This window comes from Asterias amurensis, chromosome 21 (genome assembly GCF_032118995.1).
Source record: "Asterias amurensis chromosome 21, ASM3211899v1".
NCBI lineage: Eukaryota > Metazoa > Echinodermata > Asteroidea > Forcipulatida > Asteriidae > Asterias > Asterias amurensis.
The window spans coordinates 2,315,376-2,328,934 of NC_092668.1; the positions used below are offsets into that span (position 1 = coordinate 2,315,376).

General features: G+C 39.1%; 2 protein-coding genes, 1 long non-coding RNA gene and 1 pseudogene across 3 annotated transcripts in view; 2 read left to right on the forward strand and 2 right to left on the reverse strand.

Moving 5' to 3' along the window:
• LOC139952952 (chymotrypsinogen A-like) overlaps nt 1-13,559 on the reverse strand; it is a 43,533-nt gene that overhangs the window by 11,755 nt on the left and 18,219 nt on the right. The window lies entirely within an intron of this gene.
• The window catches only part of LOC139952954 (uncharacterized), a 37,535-nt gene continuing 24,230 nt past the window's right edge, over nt 255-13,559 (forward strand). Inside the window, exons 1-2 of the long non-coding RNA XR_011787925.1 lie at nt 255-376; nt 667-736. This is a non-coding gene — a long non-coding RNA (uncharacterized lncRNA). The remainder of the gene's footprint in view (nt 377-666; nt 737-13,559) is intronic.
• Nucleotides 2,282-4,187, forward strand: LOC139953265 (P2X purinoceptor 7-like; annotated as a pseudogene).
• On the reverse strand, nt 4,234-7,418 carry LOC139953266 (uncharacterized). Its single transcript, XM_071952739.1, has 4 exons — nt 6,841-7,418; nt 6,409-6,580; nt 5,839-5,993; nt 4,234-5,431 (listed from the first exon to the last, which is right to left on the reverse strand). Exons 2-4 carry the CDS (start codon nt 6,513-6,515, stop codon nt 5,106-5,108), a joined length of 588 nt encoding a protein of 195 aa, XP_071808840.1. The 5' UTR covers nt 6,516-6,580; nt 6,841-7,418; the 3' UTR covers nt 4,234-5,105.

Sequence of the window (13,559 nt, forward strand, 5' to 3'; positions counted from 1 at the left end):
GTTGTTCATGTTGTTGTTGTTGATGATGATGATGTTGTTGTTGTTGTCTATGATTGCTTTGCCAATGTTTATTTAAGATTATTTTTTTTGTCTATTTTTCACAAATTTTGAGTATTATTTTTCGTAATGATTTCATTGTAAAGTGCTATGATCATGCTCTTTGGAATAGCACTATACAAGGGTACTGCTTATTATTGTTGTTGTTGTTGTTTTTGTTTTTGTTTATCAAACCCGTACACCCGATGTAATTTAAGAATTGTACACATCGATGTCAGAGTCCCGCGGGGAGAAGAAGCTTGGCGTCAAGGTTGTTTGGTTTACAGTTGACCCATCAAGAAAACGTTCTTCAGAATATTGACATCGGAATTAAAACTGGGTGAGTAACGACAAACCTGCAACATCCTCTGTATAAAACGATATCGTGTTTTACTTTAAAGGCACTGGACACCTTTGTCAAATGTCAAAGACCAGTATTCTCACTTGGTGTATCCCAACATTATGCTTAAAAATAACAAATCTGTGAAAATTTGGATTCAAATGGTCGTCAAAGTTGCAACAGAATAAAGAATGAAAAAAAAACACATCCTTGTTGCCTAAATTTGTGTGCTTTCAGATACCTAAAATCTTTATAAATAAGTGAGAAATTACCTCTTTCTAAAAAACTAGGTTACTTCAGAGGGAGCTGTTCTCACAGTGTGGTTAACATCAACAGCTCTCCATTGCAGCTCGTTACCAAGTAAGTTTTTATGCTAACCATTATTTTTGAGTAATTACCAAACGTGTATAGTGCCTTGACAATGTGGGCCAGTCGATTTTTGAGTGATCTTTGAAACATGAAACGGAGTGATGTTGCCTTTAGTTTGATACGGTCAGGTTTGGATTACCGTAAAACGGTGCCCCAGTTATACTGAAGATCGTGTTTAAGTGACGATGCAGACATTTTTATCGCAGCCAATTTTAATTTTGTTTTATCCCAAAGCTATAGACAGCATGTTTTGTATGTTATACCTGTTCAATTTGTTCATGTTTCACTTGATAAATTTCTCGTTTAATCTTCTAGTGTATTTTTATTCCCTTGTTATACCCGTGTAATTCAGCGTTAGTTGCGAACTGGTCCAACAAATACGGCAATGCCATATTCGTAGTGTTTTCAAAAAATATTATTGTTTAATTGTGCATCATGATTGTACGTAACTTTAATAATTGTTATTGTGACGTAATACTACTTTCTCTTCTTTCACTGATTATTGTATACCGAATCTTCACTATTTTAGTTGAATGTTTTATTACGTAATTGACTAATTGTAACATTTTCCAGAGGCATGGGTGTCAGTCATCATGGCTTATTTTATTTTGTTCTTTATAGTTGAGTGTTGTAGTGAGTGAATTATCATATTTTATGGTCTCTTAGTTTGAGTTTGAAATTCGTCATTTAAACTTACTTGCAATTGAGCTGTTAATAGGATACAACATTGTGAGAAACTGCTCCCTCTGTAGTAGGTAATTTCTTACTCAAGAACTTTAATCTTGAAGCCTTTGTTAGGCATCTGAAAGCACACAAACTATTTTATACACTAAATGTTTGCTTTCATTTTTCTCTTGCAACTTTGATGACAATTTTGAGTTCAAATTTTTCAAAGATTTTTTATTTCATGCTATTGGGATACATTTTTTTCCCAAGGGTGTCCAGTGCCTTTAACGTGTGTTTCACATTGGTCAATATGATCCCGGCTGGTTGGAAAAACCCCAACCGTCATTTTTATATTGACTCTAATTTTTTCTTGGCTACAGTTTAATAAGTACGTTATTGAAAAAGCAATAAGTACGGACAGAAATATGATTATCAGTGATGTGACTGTTTAAACCCTATCCCTGGATATAGGCAAACATCACCCGTCCGACCCCTTCTTCCAACTCATTTTGACTCTCATCCCCAATACAATTTGTAATATTTTGTAGTTCCAGTTTTAAAGTGCGTGGAAAATGAGAAGTTTCCATTCAATCCACTTTCAAAATCTAGTTGCTGATGTATCAAACACAATATATAAGTATACAAAGATAATTTCTCGAAATTGTAAAAAGATTAAAACAAGGATTTTTTAAAAAGCCCGCGCGTCGCGATTCTGAAAATGCAGAGGTCACGATTGGTTGTTGCGCAATGGCTGTGACGTCATAAAGGAGACTGACTAAGTCTGGTACCCATACAACTCACGCACGCTACGCAAGCCCCACATGTAATGTGCGTGTATTGTCCGCCGATTCTTTCCTCGACGAAGTAAACATGTCAGACTCTGAAAACTCCGGACGAATTTTGGGAAGAAATCAGTGTAGATTCTGATGGTTTCAGTGAAGGATCTGAAAGTATCTCAGGGGGATCGGGAGACAGCGATGACGTTGAGCCAGACGATGAGGATGTGGTTCGTGGGGCTGAACCATATAGATTCGAGCCACTGGCAAGACCACGCCAACAGCAAGGTGACGCTGCTGCTGCTGATGACGCCGACCCCGATGAAGAACAAGATGGGAATGACCAAGCTGCCAACAACGAGCGATTGAACAATACCGACTGGTAATTTTAATTTCTGAATAATTGACATAGTATAGTTCACTGATTTTACATAGCCTGTGTATGTAGGCTTTTGCTGATATTGATGAGGGCAAAACACGTACCCATGTGTGTATACCTGGTCATTTGGCTCATAAAATCATAGGCCTTTATACTCGCTCGTCTATATCTACACAATCATACATCATACAATGCAAAGACAGCTTTGTTTGTGAGTAGTTTTCTGTAACTGTTAGTGTCTAATTTGTCATGATGTCAACCAAGTGAAATTCAGTTGTGTACATGAATGTTGAGTTAAATTCCATGCCACAGTTCTCTAAAAAATGTCTGACTATTTAATTGTCTTGCTTTTTGAATTGAAGGTGTTCCTGTGGTAAATGTGTGGTGATGGAGTTCGTTCACAACTGCATTTGCTGTAAAGAGATTGCAGCCATACAGGAGAAAATCGTTCATACTGGAGTCGACACTGAGAGTTTCAGTTGTTTTACAGACCATCCCTGGTCTTCGGCTACATGTCTGAACCCCGGAACACTAGAGACAGCGTACTATGTGTACCGACAACAGTAAGGGGCTAGAGCTGTTGAAGGTGACCTTCCACGGTAAGAGTTAATATCCAATGTTTTTAAATTTCAACTTTTTTTTCTGTAAGATTTTTGAACCGAAATAGAAACACACAACCTGGTTATTATATTCAGATAATCTATTTTATGAGAAACGTGACATACATGAACATGTATCAGGACACTTTTCCCACCCCCAAAGTAAAGACGACTCTCTTGATAAGCCCAATATTCCTTGTTTGAGCCCATTTCGTCAATCCCACTTATCCTGGTAACACTGATACTGGCTAGAACACTGGTCAATTCAACGTAACAAATGGACAAATGATATACAGTTTGTCGATTGTAAAACAGAACGGTATTATTTTTTATTTCACAGAAAGTACAGACATGTGTCTTATCGGCAGGTGATCAGGTGGTGTTATGGTTACCTTGGAAGACACAACAGAGTGCCCCTCCCAGCATGCATAATGGGGATAACCAGAACGACTTTCCCCGATGAAGGAGGCAACTATGAAGGGTTTAGATTTCCTGACCTTGATGACATGTAGATTTACAATATAGTAACACATAACTGGATATCAGTAACACTTTTACATGGTTTAGGAGTAAATATACACTTTACAATGTAAATATGATGATAGTCTTTCAAAAATGAGTTTGAACGGTCAAGCGTTTTTGTAAAGTTAACAAAAGAGGCCTTTGCATTTTTTTATTATTTTTTTACACAAAATATTTTACATTCAAAGTTTTGGACTAAATATATTTGAGGGAATGCCATGTTAAATTCATTTGTGTGATGCACTCATGGATGAGTAGGAAAAATAAAACAGAATTTGTACTTTACAATAAAAAAAATGTACAATTATACGGCACAAGTACATGTGTTTGTTAAAATTCAAGCTCACCACGATGTCAAATTTAAAAAATATGTTGTTGCATTTTTATTTAAAAATGTAGTGGTAGCCATGGCTAGTTATATTGGTTGAGTTCAGTCGAATAGTATTCTAGTGTGCAAACCAAGTAACAATAAATGCATGCTGAAATGAATGCATAATGAATATCAAAGGATTATGCTCTGTTGTGTCGTCACCCCCACCCACCCACCCACCCATATATACTGCAGCAAATGGGTCCCTACACTGACAAATTGAGAAAATATTATGACTGACGATAATCCAAAATTTTTGTTTGAGGAAAAAGGGTGTGAGATGCCATTTCGACTTTTTCAATACCCCAAGGCACAGGTTGCATTCATGAACCTTTGTTTTGGAAGCATGTTTTTTTTTATCTTGAGAATTTTGATAAAATCACTGTCAGAGGCATCTTCACTGTATTACCTGTAACAAACTAAACTACATCTTCCCACTGAGCAGTGGAATGCAGACACACCAATTTCATGGGCAAAATAAAATTTCAAAAAAAAATCTTTCACTTAGTTCAAAATTGGCACTGCGATTTATTAAATCTTGTTTTTTTTTTATTTTTAGTACAACAGGTTGGTCGAGTCATTAAAAATCACCTTAACAAGGAAGTCCTGCTTACAAAGAGTAAATTCTTGGGTCCCAAATATCCAGTTCTCTTTGTGTTTCTTTGACAGTTGAGTGTTTCACACAGAACATCTTAATGTGTTTCTTTTTAGAAATATGAAACTGACCACATTTGACGAATTCTTGTGTTTTGTACAGAAGTGGGCAACAGTATAATAAAGATTGTGCACGTAAACATTTAGCTTATTTAAACCAGGCAAACGCAGCATTCCAAGTTGATATTTTTTGTGGCAATTTTGTAGGTCGGTACATGCCTTGCCAGTATCTACTGTAATGTTTCACAAGAATTTATCAAAGGTATTAAAACCAAAAAACTTCCAATTTTGTGTTAGTTGCAACAGTCCTTATCCACAAGTTTTCAATGTACCCTGTTGGTTTACACACAACTTTAACAAAATCACAAAGAATGTGCTAGCGGCAACTTGGCGTTTACTTCTTGCGTTTCTTTCTGGATGAAGGTTCTCCCTCTTGTTGGCCCTCAGTATGCCTTTTGTCAGCATGCTTGCTCTTCTTCTTCTTCTTTGTTGCCATACTTGCTGGAACAACCACACCTTCAGTCCCCTCTGGTCTTCCTACAGGCTCCACCGCTTTACCAAACCTTGACACAAATTCTTTCACAGCCTGTGTTTTGTCAGGGCGAGTTACCTTTGCTGTTAGATATCCAGGATTTGCCTTCAGCTCCGGGTACTTGGCTCTGGTGTCTGCCCCAGCTGCGCAGAGTAACAGAACCTTTTCCATGATCCTCTTGCTGAAATCTATAATGTAATAAAATCAATTATAAGGACACAACCCACAAAGTGCACATAAAACTTCATGTGGATTTGCCTAATCAATTGGTTAACTTTGATGCATGCAAAATATTGCTAGAGGAATGTGAAGGGTGAAAAACTAGGCGCAAATTGTGAAACAAGGAAAATTTTATACACAAAAATAAGGGGGTGCCCCCAAAACAAAGAAGTTGTTCATTTGAAATAAACTGTAAAAAAAGGAGACTTGAACATCAACTGTATCTTACAGAAATTTAGTCTTTGTACTGTGCCCCAAATAAAAAGTAAAAATTACTTTGATCAGTTGAAGTTTGTTTGCAAAGAAATTATTAATCAGGACAAGAACACCTCTTGTGCCAGCATATGTATGTACTTGCACACAACCATGCACTTACTGTGAGTGGCCTTTATGAGCACCTTCCTGACAGTATATCCCCCCATGGTCTGCTTGGCCCTTGGATAGCGAATGCTGAATGCTGGATTGCCCTCCCTGTCCATGGCCTGTGCCCTGTTGGTGTTCTCGTTGAAATGAAGCGCAGCAAGGTATATTCTGAAATAAACAAGGATGTACTTGTATGATAAAATGCATGGTGTTGCAGTATGTACTGCCAAAACCTTGGCCGAACCTTTAAATGAAAGCTAGTGGAATGCACAAAATACTAATGCACTGTACATGTACATTTTGTTTTTACACCTTAATCATCCAACCTAAAAGTTTCACCCAATTATGATCTACTCTTTGAAAAATTGCAAAAATCAAGGGCAGGTCCCATAAATTAGTTAGGGGGGTCAGGCCCATAGTTATTCTTTCTAGTCAATTCCCCATCCCACAGCTTCTAAGGCATACACTACAGATAGCCTTGGGAGATCTGCAGTGCACCTCAACACCCCCCCCCCCCCCCCCCCCCCGCAACCACCCTCTAAAGTATATGGTTAAACCTAGTATGTAGACCAAATTTGCTCACCTGCATAACATGTCCTCATACGAAAATGAAAACATCTTAGGCGCGTACTGGTTAATAACCGAGTGGAAGCCTTCCACCGAGGATGTCTGCATGGATGGCGACAACATTTTCACATCCTTTCTTGTCCACGTGCTGTCCAGAATGGCTGCAACTTTCTTGGCAGAAGCCGACCCTGAAAAATATTCAACAAAAGGTGTACAAACCTTTAGTGACAAATACAGTGTCTGCTGGTTCATGAGAGAACAGTTTTAAAATTCAATTACTTCAAGCTGAATGAAGTCCATGGCATGGCATTGACTTAAAAAAAAATAGAAAAAATTTTCAGATAAATTTTTGTATTAATTACTGTTAAATTTACAACCGCATTGAAACTTTCCCCAATGACCATGATTATGAATAATTGGACAAACGAAATCGGTTGTTTGTACATACCCTTGCTCTTTCCCTTTTGAGGTATGCTCCCCCAGAGCGCTTACGAGGATCTGTACTCCATGTCTTCTCTGCGGTGCTTGTGCTAGGGCCGGGCTCATCCGACTGAGTCTGCACATCGGCGGACGTCGAAGGAATTCCCGTCGAAGTACTCGGTGTCGGACGTTGATGCATGACCGATACTGGTGGTCCTTTGATGCTTGGGACATACCCAACTTTAAGTCTGAACCGAAATGGCAAGCCAAGACTTCGCTTGTTCTTAACTGTTTCGTCAATACAATCATCGGTGAAGTGAGCCGAGCAGACAAAAGATGAACTACCTACATGTAGTGTGAAGTCGGAACGTGTGTTGTTGACGAAACGAACTCATGCTCGCTGGTAGTGCACTATCTTGGGGAAACAACAACCAAAATACTTCGGGATTTTTCAGTATATTACGTGTGCACCCGCCTACAACACACGATTTGGGCATTTTGATAGTGTCGGCACTGAACTTTAGATACACAAATCGAAGATTAAATTATACTAAACTGGGATACAACCAGAGGATAAAATTGTGAAGCTCGCATCGCTACGGCGAAAACAAAGCATACACACACACGTTGAAGCTCCTAGTGTACTTCCGCGTCACGTGACTCGATCTCCTTTATGACGTTTTTGGGGTCACGTGCATATCATTATCTCAATATCCCACTTTTACGTTTTGGGGGCAGAGGGGGTCATGCGAGTGCTAGGGTTGTCGCTTCTTTTTCAAGGTCAAATACACAGATAATGGTAAAGTAATATTTTATTTGGAATCAGTAGGGCTTGTTTTATAAAGTACATGTGTTTCCGTCCCTCAAAGCTATCATTTTTCACGGCCTTTAAATTACTGAACGCGGCACGTTTAATTTCCCTCTCCTTTTTTCTGTGTTATCCTTTTTTCTGTTTTCCCCTTAAAGTTTCCGTGATCCATCGAACCTGATCACTGCGACCGAGACGAGCGGACAAACATCGGTGGCAATTGTCTTAGGTAAACTCAAATAAATTGGAAAGATAATTGGAAATGGCGTAGGGAAATCACATTACGTCGTCGACCAATGTTTGTCCGGCGTAAAGCAACCCTTCGGATCGGCCGTTTATCTCAATAAAACTAGAAAGAGGGAGAAAGAGAGCTATCAATGCGTGCCGTCACAGCGGAGCAAACACACGGGCAACATATCATCGCGGAAATTTCATCAAGTTAGTGTTGTATACTTCGAGCAGTACTGTAGTCAAAATCGAGTGGGACATTAGAATGGCTAAGCCAAAGCTTTTAGCCGGGACAATTGCTAATATATATACATTTTTTTTTCCTGTACAATTTTTTAGAGTGGTTCTTTGATGTATCCTATGTGTACGTTTTCAATGAGAAGCGTTGGTTTAGTCTGTCTGCATAATGGTGCATCTCCAAATGGGCTTTGTATTTCCATGAATAAATAACAAACAGATGCATAAATGAACTTTCTTATTCATGAATGCAGAGTTGTCACTAATTTGGTTTGCTAAACAATCACATCTCAGAACAGAAGTGTTTTTCTATTTTACACGAACGTGTTATCAGTTACACAAGTTTCCGCAGGAGAAAGGGATATAGTTTTTTTTTGTCGCACAAGTACAGCTCAAAATTTTGAAAGCATTTTGTCAACAAAAAATCACTTCTCTGTGTTTGCGTTATATGTGCTTTTAAAAGGAGAAGTAAAGGTTGCCGTCGCAAAATCCATTTTCTGTTTGTTTACCATACTAGCCTCAATTAGGCAGCCATCTTGCGCGTTCACTTTGAATTTGCATTGTGACGTCATTCATCTTCGTGCAGAAAGCGCCAAAAGTTTAGCATGCCTTTTCGTGTGCATCGTACAGTAAGCACAAATTGGTCGTTAAAAGCAGCTCTATGAAATAATTGGGCCCATGTCAGAGACAAGAGCCAGACAGAGGGCGTTTGTAATCTAGTAATGGCAGAAGGTGGTCTCGGGAAGTAGCCTTTCTTCGTGGCGTATCCTCAGCTTTGTAGAGCCGCGATCCAAAGCGACTGGAAGGAGATACCACGCTAGTCGAGTGACGAAGCTACGAAGGCTTTGACACAAGGCTATTGGAGGGGGGGGGGTCGAGAATATGTATCTATCTATTTTGTAGCTACAAAGAAGTGTTTATATTGGCGGAACAGTTGAAAGTTTGATAAACATGTAAAAGGTTTCTATATCCATTGATAGTGGCATTGTCATGGATACCTGCAATCCCAAACCACTGCCCTTAAACGCGTCATGGAGTATGGAGAGCACCATATGACAAAACAACGAGGGAAATGGATAGTGGCAGACTACATCACGGCTACCATATTAGCAGCTTGATTTAAATGTTTAACTTCACTCAGTTTCCCAAGATAAATTGCAGTGCTTGTTAATGTGGCCTAGTGTCCTAGTGTGCTTGTGAATGTGGCACCCTTTTGTGAGGGTGTACAGACAAAAATGAGGGTGTACAGACAAGGCACTATTAATGCACGTCTATACTCAAGTGGAATTGTAGGGCATGTAACTATAACAACGTTACATCAATCTAAATATTGTGACCTATTTTAGATAACAAGTTCTCTTTTGAATATACCGAATTGGTAAGTACGTTTAATACGTATTGGTACGTACATTTTGCTTTTTTTGTCCGAAGAATAAAAAAAATAAATTTGGTATGAATATATAGACAATATCATGCCTGAATTTTTAATATTGTTAAATTGGTTCCGGCGTACATTGTTCTGACACGTGAAGAGAACAAATCTGGATCCAGTATTCGAATACGTGCAAAAACACACAGGTTGTCGACATGGCTGTCGAATAATATAGTGGATAACTTTAATTGTGATTATGCATAAAATATAACCCGATTTATATAAAATCTGAAGTCAAACTATAGAATATAAAAGGTTGAAATCGTATTGGCTATGAGGTCACAAACCTGTATTATACAGAATATAGTATCCGGGAGCAATATATCATAAATCAGTCCCAATTACAGACGCATGTACAAAGGTTGCAACCATTTCCTTTTAGCTCGAACTTCTAAAAAAAAAACGTTCAGGAGGAAAATGCTTAATTTCCGATTCGGGTAATGAGAAACGCGCCAAATTGGCAGCAATCATAATTCGCCCGCCCATTGAACTGCATACAACGCCTGGGGGTTGGTACAGTACATTTGTGTAGTACCTGGCTTTTAATTGGTGGTATGGTGTGATATCTATGGGTGTTAATGGTATGGTAATTTGTTATTAACGGGTTGCACTGTTAGGATTCCCTCAATTTTGCACAAATTGGTGGAAACAGGAAATGCTCTAATAATGTGGAGCTATATAGGCTGCGTTAGTTGTACAGAATGAATGGTTGATTATTAAACCAATGAAAACGTATGTGATTAATTGCTGACAGAACATTTAAGTACAAGGGAACAGCAAAATGCAAAGGTCACTGTGATTTCGTTCAAGGTGATCATATACAATTCATCTCGGTGAACAACAGTGGATAACCTGTTTAAAGGGTATTTACATTCATGTTTGTTAATGACTTAAAATGCACGTCAATAAAAACTAACGTGGTAAGATATACGACAGCCTTGGACAGTAATGCATTTGGAGAAACTGTTCAATTCCAAGTACTGCGGTTTCGGAAAGAGATATCAATTTTCAACCCCCCCCCCAAAAAAAAAAAAAAAAAAATTGTAACAAAAGAAGACTACCGCGCACGGTATCGCTTCTTAGATTGTGTGTTCCTATGAGGATTATTCGATGTGAATCGGGGACCGGGAGATGGATTGGCGCGTTTTAAAATGCAAAGTTTCATGCAAGTTCAGAGGCACGTGACTTTTAAATTGACGGTTAATAAGTCAACCTTGTTCATGTAACTTTATGACTTTATATTGATGTGAATGTTCATGGTTTGATGTTGTCGTTTCTTCATAAAGCAACCTGTGTCTTGGACGCTGTTTATTTCTGAATATTACTTTATAGTGTAATGATTAACCTGATGCTCCTTATAAATAAGAAAAACACGACGACTGTTCCATCGCTTGATTTAAGCCATTGACGTAGCAGGGAGTAAACCAGTTTCACTACAAAATGGGATTCCATTAAACATTTACAAATGACGACGATCAAATACTGATCGAAACGTTGAGACGTTAACCACATGTTCTCTTTATGCCACCATGTCGAAGTTTCAAACCCTTAAAATGATCTTAAGGTACGCTCACATTGTTTCTGTGTTTTGTTTAGATGATCTTCCCATCAAGGGATAATAATTGCCAATCTCTCTCATACAAACATTGGCTAAATATCTATAGGATTATCACAAACCAGGAAGTTGTGATTCAGCTGGACAATATTTATTCTGGTCATTGTGAAGTCAGTGGTTAGCTCGGGTAGGATTTGAACTCAAATCCTTGTGATCGCAAGTCATGCAGTTTTTAAAACCACTTGACCACGGTGACTCGTTGGTCAGTGCATGGAGGAAAAATTAGAGCGCGACGTCACCATGTTTTGTTAAACGCTTCACAGAAAACAGTCGTCTGTTCCATACACAACCGTCTCTCTCTCTCTCTCTCTCTCTTCACAGAAGTCGTTCCGGTTATGAGGTTTCAGTAACCGAGGAGGGTATGATGGAAGGACCCGGCGAGTGAACCGGAACTACTCCGAGAGAAGCTCGTACAGAGCGGAGCCGGGCATCTCAAGCCCCGGGGGTTATCGAGGCATCAACACCCACGGTATACCAGAGACGCAATCCGCTCCAAAACAACGTCTTCGGTGTGTAATTTATCCCCAGCAATATGCCTCTCCGTAGAATTGAAAAATCTATATCTTCAGGCCGATCTACATTTTTTCTTCTTCTTCGGTGTATGGCTCTGTTGTCTCTTCTTCTTTTCTTACCAGGGTGAATATTTCAAGATGGTCGAGTCTCCTTGACTTGAAGATAGCGTAGCATTGTTATGCAACTGTAGCTGTATTGCCCACGACGCTGATGGCGTTCTGCCTAACTGATACTTGCACCACTTGAAACTTCAAAATCTCATCTTCAAGAAACTTATCTGCTCTTCACTAGTCATTGTACTAACACTTCACAAGTCTTGATCTAGTGGTTGAATTTTCACATGAATATTCTACTTCTTTCCAGGCCACCTACGAGTTTAGACTGAACGTCTGACGTGACTCTATAGAGGCCCATGAATTACGTCAGAGCTGCCTTTTAGCCTACGTCCATAACCACCTTTGACATCCCATTAATTTCACATGGCCCATATACATGGAGATTTGCAGTTAAATTCGACGTACATGTGCATACATTAAAGCCAGTAACTGTATTGATCCTTGTGAATAAATTAAGGAGACCAGTCCACACATTTCATAAAGCTGCTTAGCGGCGGGATTTTGTGCTGCTTATATGTGCAATTCCATTTCAAAGCGCTTTAAAAGCACACGAAAAGGCGTGCTAACCTTCAGGTGCTTACTGCACGAAAAAAAAAAAAAAAAAAAAATCACAATGCAAATCCGCATGAACGCGCAATATTACCGCTTAATTTTTCTGCTAACTGGTGAATTGCGCTTGCACCACAGCAGATTGTTCCATACAGTAAGCATGAAAATGTGGTTACCGTTAAGCATGGCTAATATGAAATTAAATTGGGACCTGTAGGTGTTGACCCAAATACTTGCAGACGCATTTCTCAATGATATCAGAATCAGCAAGTGTTCTTCCTTTCAACATAATGCAAACAATTCGAGACTGGACGTGAAAAATCATCTGTTGCTAGCCCCGGAGGAGTCACCCAACACTTTAGCATACATTATACTGTGTGTATCTGAACCAGGCTGGGTTTGGTGTCAGACTATCGTATAATAATTATAATAATTAATAATAATAATTGTGGCTTCTTATATAGCGCACATGTCCGTCACTCAGTGACGCTCCTGGCGCTGTAACACAGTATTTCCTGCAAGATGTGGGACTGTTTTTGAATTATGAGACCTAATTCTTATAGCACCATGTAATGTTTTACAAGGTGCTGTGGCGCAATTTGCTGCCAGAGTATAGCGATACTCAGTTACCATTAGTGCTGATGAAGTAATGACACATGGCACCGGACACGTTTGGTAGTTAGCAAAAATATTCTGACTTAGTATTCCCAACTTATGCATCCAACAAACCTGTAAAAATTTGGGCTCAATTGGTATATCGAAGTTGAGAATGTATAGGCAGCACCATGGACATTGAACCTTATGTGCGATATGGATATAACGGAACAAAAGTGCTCTGCAGCCGATTTCACGAAACGCTAAGGATTAATCCTATCTCGAGTTAGGACAAGTAACTCGTCCTAACTTGGGACGGTTCAATGCGTCCTAACGTCTATGTATACGGAACTTAACTAAAGTACTGAGATTAGTCCTACAAGTTGGGAAGAACTTTGGTGAAATCGACAGCGTGCAGAGCAGCCAATATATTAATACAGTCTGGCTCACAACATAAATCGTTTGATACTGCAATTAGAATGGAGTCAGTCCACCAGACTATGAGGTGCATGTACACAATGCGCTGATAGCAATGCAATGTGGCTACTGTCAAGATGAACATCATTGTACGTTTATATGTAATTACCAAGCCAGGGGTCAAATAGTCGAGGGAGTTCCCAGAAGGTATAGTGCATGGTTTACTCGTCTGAATGTA